Source organism: Mobula hypostoma, chromosome 3 (genome assembly GCF_963921235.1).
Source record: "Mobula hypostoma chromosome 3, sMobHyp1.1, whole genome shotgun sequence".
Taxonomy (NCBI): Eukaryota; Metazoa; Chordata; class Chondrichthyes; order Myliobatiformes; family Myliobatidae; genus Mobula; species Mobula hypostoma.
In genome coordinates, this window is record NC_086099.1 from 180,531,560 (window position 1) to 180,556,224 (window position 24,665).

General features: G+C 41.5%; 1 protein-coding gene across 1 annotated transcript in view; it reads left to right on the forward strand.

Moving 5' to 3' along the window:
* Positions 1-2,143: 2,143 nt before the first annotated feature.
* Positions 2,144-24,665, forward strand: part of LOC134343766 (alpha-2,8-sialyltransferase 8F-like) — a 55,572-nt gene continuing 33,050 nt past the window's right edge. Inside the window, exons 1-4 of the mRNA XM_063042505.1 lie at positions 2,144-2,162; positions 2,593-2,692; positions 13,446-13,532; positions 18,158-18,302. Coding sequence (XP_062898575.1) covers positions 2,144-2,162; positions 2,593-2,692; positions 13,446-13,532; positions 18,158-18,302 — 351 coding nt within the window. The remainder of the gene's footprint in view (positions 2,163-2,592; positions 2,693-13,445; positions 13,533-18,157; positions 18,303-24,665) is intronic.

Genomic DNA, 24,665 nt, shown 5'->3' on the forward strand with positions numbered 1-24,665 from the left:
GCTTTGTATATAGCGTGCCTGCCATGCCGTACGGCTTATGAAAGCCTCTGTATGTACATAACGGTTTTGACGTTCGAGATAAAAGTTGTTTCTTCGGGCATGAAGTTGTCCAATGTGCCTTTTTCAAAGTAGAAGTTACCACACTTACTATAATTCATATTTTCCTTATTATTATGCATTGATTGTACTGCTGCCGCAAAGATAACAAATTCCACGGAATATGCCGATGATCTTAAACCTGATTCTGATTCTGAAATCTCTTCTGTACCCTCTAGCTTTACAATGTCCTTCCTCCAAAAGAATGACCAAAACTGTTCACAATGCTCCGTGTAACCTGTGGTAAACCATGTATATATGTTGTAACTCGGTTACCTGTCTGGACACACCCCTCTGCTGACTGCCCCTGTGGCTCCTCCCACAGAGTCCTGTATAAAGGTGTTCGCCTTGCCCCTCCCCCTCAGTCCAGGGGCAGACACTCACTGTGGAGGTCGTATTGTACAGCGAATAAAAGCCTTTCAGTATTTTACCAAACCTCAGTCTTTTGGAGTAATTGAAGGTGCTTCATAACCTCACCAAGGATTTATAATTTATGATGTCCCCCAATCCTAACCTTGCTGCCTTGATTGATTGAAGCCAGCATGCCATCATGTCTATTTGTGCAGCCACCTTGATTTCCTTTCCTACTCGGCACTGCCCTGCCATTTCCTGTCTAGGTTCCACCCGGATTTCACTGTCCAAAATGCATCAGCTCACACTTATTTCGATAAAAATCCATTTGCCATTCTGTAGCCCATCTTGCTAATTGATCAAGATCTCCTTGCAATACATTATAACCTGCTTACGCCATCGATGTACGATTTTTGAATGAACAACTCGTTGGCGCGTACAATTGAAGGCTTTGCAGGAGATGGGTGGAACTACTGCCTGAAACACACTCGGTGAATTTTCTTATTATCAAACTATCACTGTTGTGGAAGGCGAGCGAAATGAAACTGTTACTGGCGTCTAGAAAATCACCAGCGCAAATTTTGGGTTTAGAATCTCTTTCTCAGACATTTGAAAGATTAACCATGCAAAATATATTATATTTCATTATTCTACTAGTTTTTCTATTTTGCTTCTGCTGGATTTCCTGGATGGGACGAGAGAAAACTAATTACTTCAGGAACGAATCCCAATATTTGCGAATATTTTATTGTCGTTGAAAGCAATATATAAATGCATTTAAGTGATTTGGCTTGACGGCTCTATGTTTCTCTACAAAGTAGTTGTTCGAGTGACGCTCAGTTATTCTTGTTTTTTCTAATCCCCTCAAATCTTTTAATTCATTCCAATATTGTTTCCAATACACATGGTCCTTTCTGACCGTGGAGTATAAACGAACAGAGCAAAGAGTTACAATACAACCGGAGATCACGGAAAGAGTCAATACGTTTTTCATTATCATGTTACCCGTAGTTTCACATTTAAGCGTTTAGTACTGTGCCAAACTAACATATAAATAAAGTTCCCCAGAATGTAAACAAATGTTTTCTGTATCGATGCTGCACGAAATTGCAAGAAAGCACAGCAATAATAATCGGGGAACATTGGAAAAGGAAGCCGAGTTTCCTTGTTCGTGGGCTGCTTTGGAGGGGTTACTGTGATCGGGTAGAGAAGCACAATACGATAGGATTAATAAATAGCGTCGTAGTGAGTAGCAACAATTATATTATTATTAATTTTTACATTCCCAGTGGGAAAGAAACTAATGGATACAGGAATAGCATTTCAAAGAGGATTAATGATGTAAGCCTATAAGCAGAGCTAGCTAAAATGTGCTGGCAAATTAAGTTGATGAAGAAGAAGAAGAAAGCCCTTAACTCCGAGTGGAGTCATCTGGACGCCGTCATGACGGCATTTTTTTAAGCAGGCTTTCTTATTTTTACGAGGTCGATTTGCGAGCTCGACGCTCAAGGGAGCAGGTTGGACGCCACCAGTCGGCCAAAATTAAGTAGAGCATTGGCAAATTAAAATAAGCGGGAGACATTCAAGATGATTTTTCGGAATACAAAATATAGCTTTCACTGTCGATTAAAAAAAAGTTGTGGGCATGGTGTTGGACGACCCACATCCGTTTTAAACGTACACAAAGGTGTGTGCAATGTCGGAAGATAGCGCGAGTTAGTAAAAATTCCTTAATGACTAGCTAAAAGACAGATACGAGACTAAATGAGCTAGAAATATGAATTGAATTAACTTTATTACATCTTACACATACATGAGTAAAATTTTATGTTTCATCTCCGTCTAAATGTGCAATTTATAGTAATTGGTAATAAGTAGCATATACGATTGTATGTTATATGTCAATAAATAATAATATGTTCATTGTCTATTATTCAATGCCTTGGACAACTGAACCAGCAAGCCATGTTTTCACCCGGAAACCTAGTTTCTTTATAAATATTGCAAAACAAATTTAGAGTTTTGCTCAGTATAATTGCAGTAAGAGTCAACATTAATGTCCATAATAATGTAAAATATAATCCTAAAAGCTCTGCAAGTAGGTTTTTTATTGTTTGACTCTTTATCTCTATTTTTCTTAACCAGATTTTTGTAGAATTGCAAAAGAGACAAGAAAGGACCAACAGAAGCATATTTCACCAGAATGTATGGAACTGAGCAAAATCTTTACTCTAAAAGCAAACAGGTAACAGTTCTTATTCTCGCAAACACAAGGAAATCTGCAGATGCTTGAAATTCAAGCAACATACATCAAAGTTGCTGGTGAACACAGCAGGTCAGGCAGCATCTATAGGAAGAGGTACAGTCGATGTTTTGGGCCGAGACCCTTTGTCAGGACTAACTGAAAGAAGAGGTAGTAAGAGATTTGAAAGTGGGAGGGCGAGGGGGAGATCTGAAATGATAGGAGAAGACAGGAGGGGAAGGGATGGAGCTAAAAGCTGGAAAGTTGATTGGCAAAAGGGATACAAGGCTGGAGAAGGGAGAGGATCATAGGACAGGAGGCCTAGGGAGAAAGAAAGGGGGAGGGGAGCACCAGAGGAAGATGGAAAGTAGGCAAGGAGTTACTTTCAATCTTTTTTGTATTGATATAAAAGAATAAGGGTAGATACAAACCAGAGGAGAGGTTATCTCAAATACATAATTCAATAATAATACAAACACAGAAAGAAGTATACACTGTCAAAATCATGTAGTATTAAGCTAATATAAAGAGAAAAGAGAACCACCTCTCCTCTTAACAGTTCATGAAAAAAAGATTCAAAATTTTCTATTATTAGAGAAAAAAAAAACACCAAACTAACCTAAAACAAAAAACAAGGGGACTGGGCAGTCCATTTGGAGGATAAGGTTAAAAAAAGGGGGGAAATCCTTCTGATCAAATCTAAAAGGAGTTATAGTGAAAAGGGCAGAGGGAGAAAAACTAGATAGAGAAAGAAAGGGGAAAAATAATAAATAAATAATAAATAAAATAATACATAAAAAACGATAAATAAACAAATAATAAATAAATAAATAAATAAATAAATACATATGTATTGGGCCCTGAATGGTAGTGAGGGAGGAAGTGTAAGGGCATGTGTAGCACTTGTTCCGCTTACAAGGATAAGTGCCAGGAGGGAGATCAATGGGGAGGGATGGGGGGGATGAATGGACAAGGGAGTCGCTTAGGGAGCGATCCCTGCGGAAAGCAGAGATGGGGGGAGGGAAGGATATGCTTGGTGGTGGGATCCTGTTGGAGGTGGCAGAAGTTACGGAGAATTATATGTTGGACCCGGAGGCTGGTGGGGTGATAGGTGAGGACAAGGGGAACCCTATTCCTAGTGGGGTGGCTGGAGGATGGAGTGAGAGCAGATGTGTGTGAAATGGGGGAGATGCGTTTGAGAGCAGAGTTGATGGTGGAAGAAGGGAAGCCCCTTTCTTAAAAAAAAAGGAGGGCATCTCCTTCGTCCTGGAATGAAAAGCCTCATCCTGAGAGCAGATGTGGCGGAGACGGAGGAATTGTGAGAAGGGGTTGGCGTTTTTGCAAGAGAGTGGGTAGGAAGAGGAATAGTCCAGGTAGCTGTGAGTCTATAGGCTTATAGTAGACATCAGTAGGTGAACTGTCTCCAGAGATAAAGACAGAAAGATCAGAAAAGGGGAGGGAGGTGTCAGAAATGGACCAGGTAAATTTGAGGGCAGGGTGAAAGTTGGAGGCAAAGTTAATGAAGTCAATGAGCTCAGCATGCGTACAGGAAGTAGAGCCAATGCAGTCGTCGATGTAGCGAAGGAAAAGTGGTGGGGGACGGATACCAGTATAGGCTTGGAATATGGATTGTTCCACAAAGCTAACAAAAAGACAGGCATAGCTGGGACCCATACGGGTGCCCATGGCTACACCTTTAGTTTGGAGGAAGTAGGAGGAGCCAAAGGAGAAATTATTAAGGGTAAGGACTAATTCCTCTAGGGATTGAACAAGGGGGGGATAAAACAGTGTCGAGGTATGCAGAAATGAGTTCAGTGGGGCAGGAGCAAGCTGAAATAATGGGAGTACCTGGACAGGCAGGTTTGTGGATCTTGGGTTGGAGGTAGAAATGGAAAGTGCGGAGTGTGGGAAATATAAGGTTGGTGGCAGTGGATGGGAGATCCCCAGAGCTGCTAAGGTTGGTGACGATGTGAGTGACAATGGCCTGGTGCTCCTTAGTGGGGTCATGATCGAGGGGTAAATAAGAGGAGGTATCAGCGAGTTGACACTGTGCCTCAGCAAGGTAGAGGTCAGTAATTTTGGATTTATTCCTGGGGGGGTTAACTTTCAAAACTGCTAAGTTCCCCAGAAGAAACAATTCTGGGTCTAGAGGGAAATCTATCCCCAGAATCTTTCCCAGTACCTCCCCTAGATCTATCCAAAAAGATCTCAATTTTGTGCATAGCCAGGTGGAATGCAAAAAGGTACCAACATCTATGCCACACCTGAAATACTTGTCAGAATTTTCTGCTTTATTTTATGTATTTTTTCAGGTGTGAGATACATTTTAATTTTTTACATCAGTAGTATTATTCTGTACCTAGAGTTGATAAGAGTGGTAACACTATCCAAACATAGATGTGACCAAAATTGATGATCAATTACAATGCCCAAATCCGACTCCCATCTCTCCCTCGATCCGTATATACCAAGCTTTCTGCATTGGTCCTGGAATAAAGAATACATATTAGAAATAAATTTAGTTGTATTCCCCTTTCGAATTTGAACCTCCATGTCTGAGCACCTAGGTAGGGCCAGTGATGGACCCAAACAGTCCGTCAAAAAAGATCGTAATTGGAGATAGCAGAAGAATGTGTTATTAGATAAATTATGTGTAAGTCCCTCAAAAGACATAAATTGCTTCTGCTGATTATAACAACCTTCAATGCGCCTGATACCGTGTTGATGCCAGGTGACTAGAAATTTATGACCCAGAGTCATGGGTATTAATCTGTTCTGAGATAGAGGCATCTTTGAGGATATTCATTTTTTTAGACCCATAAACTGTTTAATTTTTTCCCAGACGTAAATTACGTGTCTCAGTAGAGGATTATTTATTTTCTTTTTAATTAATTTAGAGTCCCATTTATATATAAATTCTTCTGCCATCTCTTCTCCTACCATATGTAAGCCAATTGTAACCCAAGAAGGAATAGTTGTCTCATCAAAAAAAGAAGCAATGAAACATGCTTGTGCAGCTAAATAATATTTTTTATAATCTGGTAATTTTAACCCTCCCAATTTATAGTCCCAGGTCGATTTTTCCATGGAGATTCTAGGTATTTTACCCGACCATGAAAATAAATGAATATGTCCATTGAGAATCTTAAAAAAATTTATTGGGTAATGGGATAGGTAAAGACTGAAAAAAATACTGAAGTCTTGGCATTATCTTCATTTTTATACAGTTTACCCTGCCCATCAGTGTGATGGGAAGGTTTATCCACCTACGTAGGTCCTCCTCGACATTCCACAGCAAGGGGAGATAAATAAGTTTATAAATATCTTCCAAATTACGACTAAACTTAATCCCCAGATATTTCATGTTGAATTTAACCCATCTAAACTGAGTGCCATATTGATATTGGGCATAGTCTTTACCTAAAGGTAAAATTTCACTTTTATTCCAATTTATTTTATATCCTGAGACTATACCATAATTGTCCAGCAAGGCCCTAAGTCCCACCAAAGAGCCGGCCGGGTCAGCCAAATATACTAAAGTGTCATCAGCAAATAAATTAATTTTATATTCTTCCTGGGGCACTTTAAACCCCTTTATGTCTGGATTCTGTCTAACAGCCTCAGCCAATGGCTCTATTGCCAGAACAAATAGAGCTGGAGATAGCGGGCAACCTTGTCTACTAGATCTATGTAGAGAGAAAACTGGTGAAATCTGCCCGTTCGTAATTATTTTGGCCTTAGACTGATGGTATAGTGCCTTTATCCAATTTATGGATATTTGGCCTAGACCAAATTTTTCCATTGTTTTAAATAAAAAATCCCATTCTAGTCTATCAAAGACCTTTTCAGCATCTAAAGCCACTGCTACAGTTGGGTCCACCTTCGTCCTAGCTAAATGTAATATAGTCGATAGTCTGCCAATATTATCAGATAATTGTCTATTTTTAATAAATCCTCTTTGACCGGGTTTAATCAATTTTGGCAGATATCGAGCTAGTCTATTCGCCAATGCCTTTGCTATAATTTTATAGTCCGCATTTAAAAGTGAGATCGGCCTATAAGATGCTGGTTTTAGCGGATCCTTATTCTTCTTAAGAATTAACATAATAATTGCTGTTGAAAAGGATTCCGGTAGAGTATGGGTCTCCTCAGCCTGAGTCACAACCCTCATAAAAAGGGCATTAATTGATTCTTAAATTCTCAATAAAATTAAGGGGGAAGACCATCATCTCCCAGCAATTTATTAGCCTGTAATAAGCCTGGGGCTCTTTCAATTTCATTCCTAGAAAAAGGGGCATTCAATTCTTCCTGATCTTGTTGACTCAATTTGGGAAGCTGTAAATTAGAAAAGAAATCATCAATTTTCAGTGAGTCACCCACTGATTCTGATTTATATAGTTCCGAATAGAACTGCTTAAAAGTATCATTTATTTCTTTTGGCTTATATGAAACCTTACCTTCCCCTGTTTGAATCGCATTTATTGTTCTGGAGGTTTCTTCCACCCTCAGTTGCTGAGATAGTACTTTATGGGTTCTCTCCTAATTCATAATATTGTTGTTTTGATTTTAGTATCATTTTTTCTATTCTATAGGTTGTGTTATACTCTATTTTTCATTTATTAATTTTTTATAATTTTCTTCTGTTGTTAAATTCTGACAATCTTTTTCTAATTGTGTTATTTCTTTCTCCAATTCATTTAATTTTGTTACATATTTATTTTTTATACCCTTAACATATCCAATTATTTGTCCTCTTAAGTATGTTTTTAATATGTCCCATAATAAGAAATTATTGGCAGTAGAGGGTGAGTTTGTCTCACAGAACAATTCCCCAGGAATAAATCCAAATTTATTAAAATTGCATTGTCAGTGGCCAGGAAATGCATAGCAGTAACATGGAAATCCAATTCCCATTTACATATTGATCATTGGAATAAAGAAATGCAAAGTTGTATACCCCTTGAGAAGATTACTTATACCCTTAGGAATGGATACGCTATGTTCATGGAGATTTGGCAACCATACTTGGATTACTTAAATGCCCAGATTGTTTAAAAAATTTTTTTTAAATTAATATATCCCTTATTATAAGTTAGTTTCTTTAATTTGTATTTTAAACTGACTCTGAGAGCTGGATGCCTACTCTTCCTTTTCTTTTAATCTCTTTTTTTTTCTTCTCTCCTTTCTTTCCTGTCTTTTATGGTTTTCTTTCTCCCTCCTTTTTTCTAATGAGGGGAAATGGTGTTGGGATAGGTGTTTTTTTTCTCTTAGACTTAATAATGTATTTGAATTATTTTTTTCAATATGTATTAATTGTTGTATTAATTAGGTCCTTATATTTCCTCTCTAAAAATTAAATAAAATATATAAAAAATTTAAAAAATGGTAGAGGTCAGTACTCCAGACTACAGCAGCACCCCCCCTTATCGGCGGGTTTAATAGTAAGGTTAGGATTAGTGCGGAGGGAGTGGAGAGCAGAGCGTTCAGGAGGAGTGAGGTTGGAATGGGAACAAGGTGTGGTGAAGTCGAGACAGTTGATGTCCCATCAGCAGTTAGCAATAAAGAGATCCAGAGCAGGCAGAAGACCAGAGTGGGGTGTCCATGAAGAGGAGGAGGGTTGAAGATAGGAGAAGGGGTCATTGGCGGGGGTGGGAGAGTCCCTGCCGAAGAAGTGGGCTCGAAGACGGAGCCAGGGGAACAAGAGTTTAGTGTCATGGCACACGCGAAACTTGCTGCGTTGTGGGCGAAGGGGGACTCTGTCCTTACTGAGGACAGAGCATTCTGCCACCAGACTCCGGGACCAACATATAATTCTCCGTAACTTCCGCCACCTCCAACGGGATCCCACCACCAAGCACATCTTTCACTCTTCCCCCCCCCCTTCTTTCCACAGGGATTGCTCCCTACACGACTCCTTTGTCCATTCGTTCCCCCCCCCATCCCTTCCCACCGATCTCCGTCCTGGCACATATCCTTGTAAGCGGAGCAAGTGCTACACATGCCCTTGCACTTCCTCCCTCACCACCATTCAGGGCCCCAGACAGTCCTTCCAGGTGAGGCAACACTTCACCTGTGAGTCGGCTGGGGTGATATACTGCGTCTGGTGCTTCCAGTGCGGCATTCTACATATTGGCGAGACCTAACGCAGTCTGGGAGACCATTTCACTGAACACCTACGCTCTGTCCACCAGAAAAAGCAGGATCTCCCAGTGGCCACACATTTTAATTCCACGTCCCTTTCCCATTCTGATATGTCAATCCATGGCCTCCTCTACTGTCAAGATGAAGCCACACTCAGGTTGGGGGAAGAACACCTTATATTCTGTCTGATAGCCTCCAACCTGATGGCATAAACATTGACTTCTTTAACTTCCATTAATGCCCCTCTTCCCCTTCTTACCCCATCCCTTATTTATTATTCTTCACCTTTTCTTTCTCTTTTTCTCCCTCTATCCTTCTCACAATAACTCCTTGCCTACTCTCCATCTTCCTCTGGTGCTCCCCTCCCCATTTCTTTCTCCCTACGCCTCCCGTTCCTTGATCCTCTCCCTTCTCCAACCTTGTATCTCTTTTGCCAATCAACTTTCCAGCTCTTAGCTCCATCCCTCCCCCTCCTGTCTTCTCCTATCATTTCGGATCTCCCCCTCCCACTTTCAAATCTCTTACTATCTCTTCTTGCAGTTAATCCTGATGAAGGGTCTCTGCCCGAAACGTCGACTGTACCTCATCCTATAGATGTTGCCTGGCCTGCTGCATTCCACCATCATTTTGAGACAGTTCCTATTCTGTAAGATTTGCTATCTTTACTAATTGTTGCAAAGGGGTGAAACAAGCTTTTGGTGTATTGATAGCATTCTCATGTCAGGTGAAGTTTGAGTACTCCTCTGGAACTGAGATAGAATCATCAAGATTGAAATCCAATTAAACACAGAGTCTAATGTCTTAGGATGATAGGATAACCTATCAGGGAGCTGTAATCTGGGTACGAAAAACCCCAGTGTAATTGCTGAGAGAAGCAATGGTATGAATCACAATCTGGATAACAGTGTACAAGTCAGGATGTGGCCAAAGCAAGGCTTTGGACGTTGGGATAAAGGGCAGGGGGGCATTAGCTTCAATAACAATTTATCTATTTCACATCACATGGAATTCCCAGAGGAGTTGATTAAAGATAATCAGTATGGCTTTGTGCGTGGGAAATCCTGTCTCACATATTTGATTTAGTTGTTTGTTTTTGAAGAAGTAAACAAGGAGGAGGATAAGGGCAGTGAAATAAATGTAGTCTACATGGACTTTAGGAAGGGGTTTGATAAAGTCCTGCATGGTAGACTGTTATGCGAAGTAGATCACATGGAATCTAAGGACAGCTGGCCAAATGGATACACAGTTGCCTTGATGAGAGGAACCATGGGTGATGGTGGAAGATTGTTTTTGGATTGGAGGCTCGTGCCATTCCACAGGTGTCAGTGCAAGGCTCATTACTAGTTGTTATACAGTAGTTGGTGATTTGGATGAGAACGTACAAGGCATGCAGAATAAGATTTCAGATATCACTAAAACTGATGGTGTTATTGACGGTGAAGATAGTTATTAGGAATACAGAGCTGCTGATCAGCTGGGTAAGTGCGCTGAGAAATGGGAAAAGGAGTTTGATTGATGAGCATGTGGATTTGTACCTTGGAAAGATAAATCAAGTTAGGGGATTCACAGTCAACAGTCGGGCCCTGAGGAGCATAATTGCAACAAGGAATACAAGTTTATGGTTTCCTGAAAGTCGCCAATTTAGATACCATTGAAATAAACTCAAAGACATTGCTCAGTGGGACCCCATGTAGGTTTGTTCTCGGTGCTCTTGTTGCTGTTGTTCCTCACTCATTCTGGAGTAACACCATGATAACTAGTCTATAATGTGGCGTGTACAGAGATGGCTGACTATACCAATATTGGCTTGATAGTTTCTTTCCCACAGATGACCAATGTGTGTGAATGTTGGTAGAACTCGGCATCTATGGAAGGGAAAAATAGTCGACCCTTCATCAGAATTGAAACATTGACTGTTTATTCCTCTCGCTAGATGCTGCCTGACCTGCTGAGTTTTTCCAGCATTTTGTGTGTGTTGCTCAAGATTCTTAGCATCTGCAGAATCTTTTGTCTTGCTGTTCCCAGCATCAGTTTTGAAGCTCTTCAGGGAGTCTTTGAAATACATTTTTCTGTCAACTACTTCTGCCCTCAGTAAGCTCTCCATAAAGTAGCTGCTTTGATATTTTATCATCACAGCATGCTTCTGACATGTCCTCCTCACATTTCAGCATGTGTAACTGCTTTAGAGATTTGTTTGAGAAGGAATCTGTGTGTCTGGAATCTGCCTGGCTAATTAATGTAAACTATTGTGCACAGACAAATGATGTGGAATTGTCTATTCTGTCCGACAAGTTTACTGTACACTGTCCTTGTTTCGCAAACATAAAAGTATGAGTGACAATAGCATAATACATCTCCACTTTGTCATTAGGCTAATTTCTCTTTGCTCTCACATTTCTCGGTCCTCTGAAAGTAAAGCTGACTCTTACTGTCTTGTTGACTTTGTCATCAATATTGACTGATTGAGAGAGAGACCAGCCATGATATGTGAACTAGCCCACTGCTGAAAAACTCACCATTTACAGGAATATTTGGTCTATGTGTGGGGTGTTTGCTGAAGGTAGATGCATAATTTCATTTTTCTTTGAGCTAATTATGAGAGCAAACTTGCCACAGTCACTGGCAAATTTGCCTGGACTTTTCTGCACATCAGCTTTTGAGCCTGATTCAGTGGACACTCATTTGCAAAGATCAGGTTCCCGGATAAGATCAGGTTTCTTATACTTTGCTTTTGTCTGACTAATCTCTCCAGATTAAAAAGAGTATTATCCATCCTGTATCTAAGCAACACACACAAAATTCTGGCCAAACTCTGCAGGTCAGGGAGCATTTATGGAGTGAAGAAAACAGTTGACGTTTCAGGCTAAGATTGTGAAGGAATTTGACCCGAAACATTGAACGTTTATTTCCCTCCATAGATGCTGCCTGACCTGTTGAGCTCCTCTGTGTGTTACTCACGATTTCCCAGCATCTGCAGAGTCTCCTGAGTCATGTATGTCATGAAGGCCTATGGACAATCATGGCAAAGTATGGTTGCCTCAGATCTATCATAATTGTCTGACAACTCCACACTGATAGAACGAGGAATATCACAGTTACAATAACTTGACAGCAGTTGTGGCCCACAGCCCTGCAGTAATTGGAGACAGTCACCACTTTGTGAGAGTCTCATTATCATCTACATACTGATTAACAGGTTATTAATTTCCCCCTTCTATAGAACAATACAGCTACCCGACACTGCAGATCTTTAGGACTTTATTCCCTAGAATGTAGAAGATTGAGAGGAGAATTGTTAGGGGTATACAAAATTATAGATAGAGTAACTTCCACCAGGCTTTATCCACTGGGGTTGGTGAGACTACATCTAGTGGCCATGTGTTAAGGGTGAAAGGTGAAATGGTCAAGGGGAACATGAGGGAGAACTTCTTCACTCAGAGGGTGGTGAGAGTGTGGAATGAACTGCCAGCGGAAGTGGTGCATTTCAACATTTAAGAGAAATTTTAACAGGTACATGGATGAGAGGCCTATGCAAGGCTATTGCCCAGGTGCCGGTGAATGGGACTGGGCAGATTGATGGTTTGACATGAACTAAATGGGCCAAAGGCTTATTTCTGTGGTGTGGAGTTTTACAACACTTTGTCTCTATAACAATCATGCAAGGTGCTGTTTTCTAGTTTACAAGTTGTAATGCAGTAAATATTGAAGGAATTCCTGTTCTTCTGTCTACTAAAATCCAGTTGCTCACCGACATGAGGCAGCTCACTTACAACAAAACCAGACTGTAAAAATGAGCGAGGGCTGCAGACCAAGATATGTTGCTGGTAATCAGAGGAGGACGGCCAGTAGAAAGGAAAATCAGCCCGTGTCATGCAGAAATCGTCTTATATAAAACTTTTCTAAAAATAGATTCTATGAAAATAGATACATTAAAACAAAAGGAATGCAAAAAAAAATGAAGTTAAAGACCACAATGCTACTAAAAATACATTTTTGAATATGAACAGCCTGAATTCTTCTTCAATAGCAACTTAACACAGATAACTCTAATATATTGCAAATGATCTGTCAGTAACCATGCATGGGTTTTTGAGAAGGATGCAATTCAATTAATAGGACCTCTCAGCACACATTCTTAGACTCCACTAGACTGTAGCACTTGATCACGGACAGCTCTTTCAACTGGAAATCTGGCAGGTTTAAATGGCAGTGCAATTCTGAGGGCTATGTGGCTTACTCCTGCTAGTATTTTCCCATGTTTCATGTGTTTTGAGCAGATAATAAGGTGTGTTTGACTGAGTTCAATGGTCTTTTTGGTTTATGTGATAGTAACATCAAGATGCAATCAAAGCAACACTTTGTAGAGCTGCTAGGTGTGAGCCAGGACAGATACCAATGCACCTCCTCCGCCACTTCTGGGCAAAGGAGTATTCATCAGGAGGTAAACGGTAAGCCTGTCCGTATCACAGACTACATGGCAGCTTGCATTCATGGAAAATGCATGTTAAAATCCATCCTTTGGAATAAACCTGTATTTCACTTGTATACTGAATTTTAAATAATGCATGGGTTTTCCTTCATATTTACCTCTTCATTATTTGATTTATCATCTTAGGTTTACTGAGGATGATTTTATCAAACTATTCAAGAAAGTTCAGAATTGCGGATGGGTGAAAAATTCTACAGAGCACAGAAAGATCCGGTAATTTCCTAGTGTTAAAGATCAGCATTTTTAAAGAATTATAGTATTGCTGATACTTAGAGTTTGATAAAGAAAAAATATTGTAAAGGAACAGTAGCAATATGCTTCAAAACCATTATGCCAGGAGGCCATTTCCCCTGAGATCAAGGTTTCCATTAGCTGTGCTCTTTGACCGGGTTTTTCACTGTTGGGGCTATCTATAAAAGTGCTGATCTTTTAATTTCTAAACATCAAGGTGTGAAGTGGAAGGTGCCTCTAAGCAGTTTCTTTTTTTATTTTGTAGGGTGCAGTTGGTAGAGTGCCCCAGAAAATAGTTCTTGGCCCTCAGTTATTTATGATTTGGATGATGAAGCAAAACATGAGGTATCCTGGTTGCTGATGATACAAAGATAGAAAGGCTTGTTGTAATCAGCTTGCCGTGACCCTATAATGGACTACAGATAGAGTGGACAAAAACTTGGCAAACAAAATTCATTTTGGGGAATTGTGAGGTTATGTACTTCAGAAGGATAAACAGAAAGGGAGATTATGATCTGAATGGAAAGTGACGACAAATGAGGAGTTCAGTTTTGCAAAGTTGCCTAGACTGGGAAGTGACTGTGCCATGTCCAAATTTAGCCCCTAAGCCAACGTAAGATGGTTCATCCCATTTGATAATTGCTTTTTCCACATAGCGTTTTTGGTGGAACTAAATAGCTTACTTGTATGATGCACAAGGTGGCCATTGGGCCCATTGGGTCTGGGCTAGCTCCTTGCATAAAACAACATCATTGGTCACATTTCCTGTCATCTTATAATAGTAGCATTGTAACTTACTTCCTCACACATGTACAGCAACTCTTCTGATACTGTTTCCCATCAACTTGTGTGAAAGAGAAATCTGTTAACATAGCTGAATGCATGTGGGATGTGGGGAAAAGGATGGAGCAAGGGCAGAATCAAATCTGTCACCCTAGCACTGTGAGGCAGCAGCACTAACTACTGGCCCGCCATGAAAACTGTTGCTCAGTCTGCAGGAATTCTTTGGCCAGGTTGGGAAAGGATGGCAGAATTCCTCACCTAAAATGGGTTTCAGTAGGATTTTAACAACAGCCCAACAGTTCTGTGGCTGTCATTATTAACGTCTAGTTTTGTTCTTTAATTTCCAGATTATTTAACTGGTTTTGTGTATATTCAACAGCTACCACAAGCTTTTAATAAGAGATTTTTTTGTGTAACCTTATCAACCTAAACTCTGTACCTTCAAATTATCCATAGAATCCAGGAAGTTTACAAAGGAATCATACTGTGAACAGTAAAGGGATAAATCAGATATTGGGTTGCAAAATTTATTTACTGTACTCCTAATTCTTAAGTAGTATCACTTACATCTGTTGACAACACCAACGGTTATAACGGCCTATTAAATAATCTGTGAAATCTGATCATTTGTTGCAATGTGAGATAAATACCAGCTAGCTGTGTATAGCAATATGAAAGTAACTAAGAAAATGAGATGTGACAACAGATTAGGAAGGTATTTTGTATGCAAGCCTTCTTGGTGAAAAATTTTGAGTACCGATGGAAGCAGTTACCCCAATACTGAATAACACTTCCTGAGTACTGAAGGTTTTGAGGGGTGGAATTTGTTAGGTGTGTCCAAGAATTTCTGACACAATATGCAAGCAGGTCAATGAGAGAGGCTATACTGAATCTAGTACTAGGCAGTGAACCTGGTCAGGTGACAGATCTCTTGGTGGGTGAGCATTTTGGAGACAGTGACCACGACTCCCTGACCTCTAACATAGCCTTCGACAGGGATAGGAACACACAGTATGGGACAGTATTTAAACGGTGGAGGCAGAATTATGAATCCACTGGGCAGGAACTTGGGACCGTAATTAGGAACAGATATTCTCAGGGAAGTGGACAACAGAAATGCGGTGGTTGTTTAAGGAGTGCTTGCATGGGTTCTGGATAGGTTTGTCCCATTGAGGCAGGGAAAGGCTGGGAGGTTGGAGGAACCATGGCTGATAAAACATGCGGAGCCTCTAGTCAGGAGGAAGAAAAAAAAACTTACTTAGGGTTTAGTAAGCAATGGTCAGACAGGCTTTTAGAGAGTCACAAGGTAGACAGGAAGCAAGGGAACCTTTGACAATTATCTTTGTATCCTTACTGGCAACAAGAGTAGTTCCAGATGATTGGAGGGTGGCAAATGTTATTTCTTTATTCAAGAAAAGGGGTAGGGATAACCCTAGGGATAACTAGTGAGACGAATGCTTTCAGAAAGGCAATTGAATATCAAAATGATGTCTTTTTATGTTTTATTGATTTCATTAAAGCATTTCACAAAGTGCATCATGAAAAATTATTTCAAATTCTCGCTAAACTAAACATTGACGGAAGGGACCAACAACTGCTTCAAAATTTATATTGGAACCAAACAGCGGTGGTAAAAATTGATGATAATATAAGCAGTTGGACTAAAATTGAAAGAGTTAGACAAGAATGCGTTGCCCCACCGGAATTGTTTAATATCTATAGTGTAATGATTCTCAGAGAAATAGAAGACCTAGATGGGATAAAAATTGGAGGTGTTAATATCAACAATATAAGATATGCAGATGATACCACCCTAATAGCAAGTGCTGCAGAAGACCTACAAATCCTTCCAGACAAAGTAGTACAAACAAGTGCAGATTTTGGTCTAACTATTAACTGTAAAAAAAAACAAATTTATGGTAATATCAAAAGAGCAGGATACTTCCAACTGCCAATTGTACATCAGTAACCAAGAGCTTGAACAAAAGACCAGCTTTAATTTCCTTGGTAACTTTATACCACAAGATGCTAGAAGTAAAGTAGAAATAAAAAGAAGAATTGCCATTGCAAAATCAACTTCCAAAAAAATGAAACCCATCTTTACCAACAGACAGATTTCTATGACAACAAAGCTTAGGCTACTAAAATGTTACATCTTATCAATCTTGCTGTATGCTTCCGAAACATAGTCTATAACACCAGAACTCTAAAGAACCTTAGAAGCAACAGAAATGTGGTTTCTCAGAAGAATGCTGGAAGTATCATACAGAGATAGGGTAACTAATGAGACAGTACTCCAACGTGCCCATACAGAAAGATCTTTAATGAGAACATTAAATGAGAGGAAACTTAAATTCCTGGGCCATGTCATCAGAAAGGGAGAAGTAGAATGCCTTACATTACAAGGCCGTATGCCTGGGAAACATGGAAGTGGAAGGCAAAGAAGAAAATATATGGACACTGAAAGAACTAACAGATCTAAGTGTGCGAGATATCATTGACACTGCATGGGATCGTTCGATGTGGAAAGCCATGATCGCCCAAGCGTGTAACACGCAAGGCACATGAAGAAGAAGTCTTACATCAGTAGTGGGCCAATTATGAAGAAGATTCTTGGAGACAGGATTTACGAGCATTTAGAGAAGCATAGTCTGATTTGGGAGAGTCAGCATGACTTAGAGAGGCAGGTTATATCCCATAACCCTGAATGAATTCTTTGAGGGAGTAACAAAATGCATTGATAAAGGCAGAACAGAGGATGTAATGTATTTGACAGGGTTCCTGGTAAGCTCATTCAGAAAATCAGGGAGGAATTGGCTGTGTGGATTCAGAATTGGCTTTCCTATAGAAGCAGCTGGTGATTGCATGTGGAGCATATTCTGTATGGAAGTCGATGACCAGTGGTGTTCCACAGCGATCTATTGTTGGACCTCTGCTCTTTGTGATTCTTAAAATTGACTTGAATAAGGATGTGGAAGGGTGGTTTAGTAACTTTGCAGATGACATGAAGGTTGGTAATGTTGTGGACAGAGTACAATATCGTTGAAAGTTAAAACAGGACATTGATCGGATACAGAGCTGGAAGATAGAGTTTAATGTGGAAAATGTGAAGTGATTCATTTTGGAAGGTCAAGTTTAAAGGCAGAACACACAAAATGCTAAAGGAACACAACAGATCAGGCAGCATGTATGGAGAGGAATAAACAGTTGACACTTCAGGCCAAGTCTCTTCATCAGGACTTGAAAGGAAGGGGGAAGAACCAGAATAAGAAGGTAGGGGTATGGGAAAGAGCACAAGCTGGCAGATGATAGGTGAAGCTAGGTGTAGGGAAAAGTAGATGGGTCACGGGGGGTGGGATGAGGGTGAGAAGGTGGAAGGTGATAGGTGGAAAAGGTAAAGGGCTGAAGAAGGTATTGGATAAGGGAGGAGAGTGTACCATGGGAGAACGGGAAGGAGGAGGGGCACCAGAGGGAGGTGAGAAGAAGAGAAAGAGTAAGAGGAGAGCTAGAATGGAGAATGGAAAAGAGAGAAGGAGAGAAATTACCAGAAGTTGATGTTCATGTGGTCGGGTTCGAGGCTAGCCAGACAGAATATGAGGACACCTCATTTGTTTAGTATACTGTTGGATGACAGATGATTATGTTGATCAAGACTTTAGGTATATCTAAGGCTGCTGTTCTTCAATAGTGTCACTTGGATCTGAAAATTGCTGTCTTGATCCCTTATTGAGGGAAGGCACCTACAGCCTCCTGAATGAGTAGTGATGAATCACCTAAATATATGATACTTAACAGTCATTGTCACAAAATGTTTTGCCTTCCAGATCACAGCTACAGAAATGCTGCAATGCATCAAAAAATTTCATTATTACACAAGTCAATTATCCACTGGGTACAAGCATCAGTTATGCAGCAGAAAACAAAACAAAAATTACAGTTACCAAAGACATCTTTGACCTGATTCCGAAGGTAAGTTTTGGTTTGCTCAGTGGTGCATGGAGGCTGTAGATAAGTTAAATCTGAGGATGAGGGAAAAAAAACATATTCATGGTTCCTAATGTTGTCAAGTCAATGTTCCTAATGTAAAATTTTAATATCCTTTCATTTCTGATCATTTGTGTCAAATTTGGTGACTGTTGCAATTTGAGTTGTTACTTCTGTTGGGATCCATGCCAGTGTCTCTGATAATTCCCCAGCATGATAGATGCAATTGTTCCATGAATACCCAGATAAATTGGATCTCCCAAATCTACAGAATAATTTTGGTCTGACATTCTCCAAAACAATTGGGTATATACTTAATATATAATGCATCCTTTCAGAGGCCTGGGAAAATACATTACCTCAGTCTTGTTTGGATTTGTTGAGAACAAGGTAGAGTCCAATATGGAACTGCCTCAGCTGGATTAGGATCTACTACTGATCAAGTGTCTCCAGTACAGCAAGAAACCAGAACAATGAAACACTCACTTGCAGCATTACAGGTATGTTAAAACAATACACAAAACATAAATTAGACATAAATTATGCAAGATAGTGAAAAGAAAAAGACTATGCAAAAGAAGGCAAGTGTTTCTTTTCTTAACTTACCTCTTAAGTAACTGATCAAATCAAGTTTAATTATCAGTTAAACCAGACATAGATACAGCTGAGCGAGAGAGCATTCTTCTAGTACCAAGGTGCAAAACATACAAAATAGCAAGCAAAATTAAAAATAGCCAGTAACGTAATTCAAAATAGTGAGCAAAGAAGCACTTTCACTGAAATAAACATGTATATAGTCCACAACACACTGGAGGAACTCAGCGGATCGGGCAGCATCAGTGGAAAAGATCGGTCGAGATTTCGGGCTGGAACCCTTTGTCAGGACAGTAGGGGGAAGGGGCAGAGGCCCTATAAAGAAGGTGGGGGGAGGGTGGGAAGGAGAAGGCTGGTAGGTTCCAGGTGAAAAACCAGTAAGGGGAAAGATAAAGGGGTGGGGGAGGGGAAGCAGGGAGGTGATAGGCAGGAAAGATGAAGGAAAACACAATGGGTAGTAGAAGGAGGCGGGACCATGAGGGCGGTGATAGGCAGCTGCGGGAGGGGGCAGAGTGACATAGGGATGGGGGAAGGGAGGGGGAGGGAATTACCTGAAGTTGGAGAATTCTATGTTCATACCAAGGGGCTGGAGACTACCTAGACGGTATATGAGGTGTTGCTCCTCCAACCTGAGTTTAGCCTCATCATGGCAGTAGAGGAGGCCATGTATGGACATACTAAGCACACCTTTCCCTCTCCACCCCTCTCTGCTTTCCGCAGGGATCGGTCGCTCCGCAACTCCCTGGTCCACACGTCCCTCCCCACGGATCTCCCACCTGGCACTTATCCCTGTAAGCACAAGTGCTACACCTGTCCCTACACCTCCTCTCTTGCCACCATTCAGGGCCCCAAACAGTCCTTCCAAGTGAGGCAACACTTCACTTGAGATTCTATTTGGGTCATCTATTGCATCCGGTGCTCCCGGTGTGGCCTCCTCTACACCGGTGAAACCCGACGCAGATTGGGGGACCGCTTCGTCGAGCACTTCCGCTCCATCCGCCAATACAGACAGGATCTCCCAGTAGCCACCCACTTCAACTCTGCTTCCCACTCCCATTCAGATATGTCCATACATGGCCTCCTCTACAGAGTTGTTACCATGGGTGACTTTAACTTCCCTAATATTGATTGGCACCTGATTAGTTCCAAGGGTTTAGATGGGGCAGAGTTTGTTAAGTGTGTCCAGGACGGATTCCTGTCACAGTATGTTGACAGGCCAACTCGGGGGACTGCCATACTAGATCTCGTATTAGTTAACGAACCGGGTCAGGTCACAGATCTCTCAGTGGGTGAGCATCTGGGGGACAGTGACCACGGCTCCCTGGCCTTTAACATTATCATGGAAAAGGACAGAATCAGAGACAACAGGGAATTTTTTGTAATTGGGGAAGTGCAAATTATGAGGCAATAAGGCTAGAACTTGTGGGTGTGAATTGGGATGATGTTTTTGCAGGGAAATGTACTATGGACATGTGGTTGATGTTTAGGGATCTCTTTCAGGATGTTAGGGATAAATTTGTCCTGGTGAAGATAAAGAATGGTAGGGTGAAGGAACCATGGGTGACAAGTGAGGTGGAAAATCTAGTCAGGTGTAAGAAGGCAGCATACATGAGGTTTAGGAAGCAAGGATCAGATGGATCTATTGAGGAATATAGGGTAGCAAGAAAGAGCTTAAGAAGGGGCTGAGAAGAGCAAGAAGGGGGTATGAGAAGGCCTTGGAGAGTAGGGTAAAGGAAAACCCCAAGGCAATCTTCAATAATGTGAAGAAGAAAAGGATGACAGGAGTGAAGGTAGGACCAATTAGAGATAAAAGTGGGAAGATGTGCTTAGAGGCTGTGGAAGTGAGTGAGGTTCTCAATGAATACTTTTCTTCAGTATTCACCAATGAGAAGGAACCTGATGACGATGAGGACAATATGAGTGAGGTTGATGTTCTGGAGCATGTTGATATTAAGGGAGAGGAGGTGTTGGAATTGCTAAAATACATTAGGACGGATAAGTCCCCGGGTGACCATGCATATAGATGAGGGTATTGCAGTGGATGTGATCCACATGGATTTTAGTAAGGCATTTGACAAGGTTCCACATGATAGGCTTATTCAGAAAGTCAGAAGGCATGGGATCCAGGGAAGTTTGGCCAGGTGGATTCAGAATTGGCTTGCCTGCAGAAGGCAGAGGGTCGTGGTGGAGGGAGTACATTCGGATTGGAGGGTTGTGACTAGTGTCCCACAAGGATCGGTTCTGGGACCTCTACTTTTCGTGATTTTTATTAACAACCTGGATGTGGGGGTAGGAGGGTGCATTGGCAAGTTTGCAGACAACACAAAGGTTGGTGGTGTTGTAGATAGTGTAGAGGATTGTCAAAGATTGCAGAGAGTCATTGATAGGATGCAGAAGTGTGCTGAGAAGTGGCAGATGGAGTGCAACCCGGAGATGTGTGAGGTGGTACATTTTGGATGGGCAAACTCCAAGGCAGAGTACAAAGTAAATGGCAGGATATTTGCAAGTGTGGAGGAGCAGAGGGATCTGGGGGTACATGTCCACAGATTCCTGAAAGTTGCCTCACAGGTAGATAGGGTAGTTAAGAAAGCCTATGGCGTGTGAGCTTTCATAAGTCAAGGGATGCAGCATCTCCAAGTTTGCGGATGACACGAAGCTGGGTGGCAGTGTTAGCAGTGAGGAGGATGCTAAGAGGATGCAGGGTGACTTGGATAGGTTGGGTGAGTGGGCAAACTCATGGCAGATGCAATTTAATGTGGATAAATGTGAAGTTATCCACTTTGGTGGCAAAAATAGGAAAACAGATTATTATCTGAATGGTGGCCGATTAGGAAAAGGGGAGGTGCAACGAGACCTGGGTGTCATTATACACCAGTCATTGAAAGTGGGCATGCAGGTACAGCAGGCGGTGAAAAAGGCGAACGGTATGCTGGCATTTATAGCGAGAGGATTCGAGTACAGGAGCAGGGAGGTACTACTGCAGTTGTACAAGGCCTTGGTGAGACCACACCTGGAGTATTGTGTGCAGTTTTGGTCCCCTAATCTGAGGAAAGACATCTTTGCCATAGAGGGAGTACAAAGAAGGTTCACCAGATTGATTCCTGGGATGGCAGGTCTTTCATATGAAGAAAGACTGGATGAACTGGGCTTGTACTCGTTGGAATTTAGAAGATTGAGGGGGGATCTGATTGAAACGTATAAGATCCTAAAGGGATTGGACAGGCTAGATGCAGGAAGATTGTTCCCGATGTTGGGGAGGTCTAGAACGAGGGGTCACAGTTTGAGGATAGAGGGGAAGCCTTTTAGGACCGAGGTTAGGAAAAACTTCTTCACACAGAGAGTGGTGAATCTGTGGAATTCTCTGCCACAGCAAACTGTTGAGGCCAGTTCATTAGCTATGTTTAAAAGGAAGTTAGATATGGCCCTTGTGGCTACAGGGGTCAGGGGGTATGGAGGGAAGGCTGGGTTCTGAGTTGGATGATCAGCCATGATCATAATAAATGGCGGTGCAGGCTCGAAGGGCCGAATGGCCTACTCCTGCACCTATTTTCTATGTTTCTATGTTTCTATGTTTCTATGATAGAGTTTAAGAGTCACAAGGTAATGATACAGCTCTATAAAACTCTGCTTAGGTCACACTTGGAGTACTGTGTCCAGTTCTGGTCGCCTCACTGTAGGAAGGATGTGGAAGCATTGGAAAGGGTACAGAGGAGGTTTACCAGGATGCTGCCTGGTTTAGAGAGCATGGATTATGATCAGAGATTAAGGGAGCTAGGCTTTACTCGTTGGAGAGAAGGAGGATAAGAGGAGACTTGACAGAGGTATACAAGATATTAAGAGGAATAGATAGACTGGATAGCCAGTGCCTCTTCCCCAGGACACCACTGCTTAATACAAGAGGACATGGCTTTAAGGTAAGGGGTGGAAAGTTCAAGGGGGATATTAGAGGAAGGTTTATTACTCAGAGAGTGGTTGGTGCATGGAATGCACTGTCTGGGTCAGCGGTGGAGGCAGATACACTAGTGAAATTTAAGAGACTACTAGACAGGTATATAGAGGAATTTATGGTGGGTGGTTATATGGGAGGCAGGGTTTGAGGGTCAGCACAACATTGTGGGCCGAAGGGTCTGTACTGTGCTGTACTATTCTATGTTATGTTTTGCTTCTCCTTCCGGAGGATTACAAGAGGAGAGCTTCCATCCTCTGCCACCAACCTCATAGTTCACAAACCCCACACTACTCGTTCTTACCTCATAACCAAGATCCACAAATCTGACTCTTCAGGTAGGCTCGTTGTTTCTGTTTGCTTCTTCACCACTGAACTCATGTCTGAATATCTCAACACTGTTGTATTGCCTTTGGTTCAGTCCCTTCCCACCTACACCCGTGACACTTCACATGCTCTTGATCTATTTAAGCACCTTCAGTTCCCTGGCCCTGATCACCTAATTCCAGTCCCTATACACCTCTATCCCCCATCAGTCTAAGATAAACATACACCTCCCACTTTATGTCAACATGTCAATCTTCAGGTCATACCATGCAAGGACTTGTGTTAATATTATTTTGTGACTGTACAGTATGTGCTGGTTCATAACTATATGTGCTGTGTCTAACTATATATATTGTTTTTTGCACCTTGGCCCCAGTGGAACAATGTTGCATTTATCTATATACATGTGTATGGCTGAATGCCAATAACTTTGAACTTGAAATGGAACTTGAAGGTATAGCCAATGGCACCTGCATCAGTTTCAGCTATGTCTGCTCTTTTGTTGGTGCGTGGAACAGTCCATATTCCAAGCCTTTCCTGGTAATGCTTTCCAACTCTTTCTTCGCTACATTAATGACCTGTCAAAAGCACAAGTTCCTGAGTGGCATGTCTGAAGATGCTGAGCTTGTCATCAACTTTGCCTCCAACTTGTTTGCATCAACGACCAACACAGTTGAAGGATGGTGCTGGGGGCCAACCCAGAAGTGTTACCACACTTCCTGTGCCAACATAGCATGTTCCCTTTAATACTATCTTTTATTGTATCTACCTGATATGTTTTAAACCTACTGACTCTCACTGCTATCTTGACTATACTTCTTCCCCAATCTGTCACTTGTAAAAATGTTCTCTATTCTTAGTTCCACTGTCTCCATTGTATCAATTCCCAGTATATGGCTTTCCTTTACAGAACATCAAGTTGTCTTCCTTCTTCATAGAGTGGGGTTTCCCTTCCTCTACCACTGGTGTTGCTCTCACCCACACCTCCATTTCGCATTCATCTGCCCTCACCCTATCTTCTAACTATCATTATTAGGAGAGATTAACCTTTGTCCTTACCTCACAGTTCACAAGCCTCTACATTCAGCACATTATTCTCCATAACTTCCACCATTTTCAACAGGATCTGACCACTGAACACATTTTTCCCTCTGCACACCCCCACAACTCTCCACTTTCCATAGGGATTGTTCTCTCCCTGACTTCCTTGTCCATTCCTCCCTCCCCACTGATTCCGGCAAGCAGGACAAATACAACACCTACCCCTTCACCTCTTCTCTCAACATTATTCAGGTCCCCAAACAGTTCTTCCAGGTGAGGCAGGTGGGGTCATCTACTATATCTGATGCTGCTGGTGTGGTCTCCTCTACATTGGTGAGACCCGACATTGATTGAGGGACAGCTTTGTTGAGCATCTTTGCTCCATCTCCCTCAAGGGGCAGAATTTCCTGGTGGACACCTAATTTTATTCTACTTCCCAC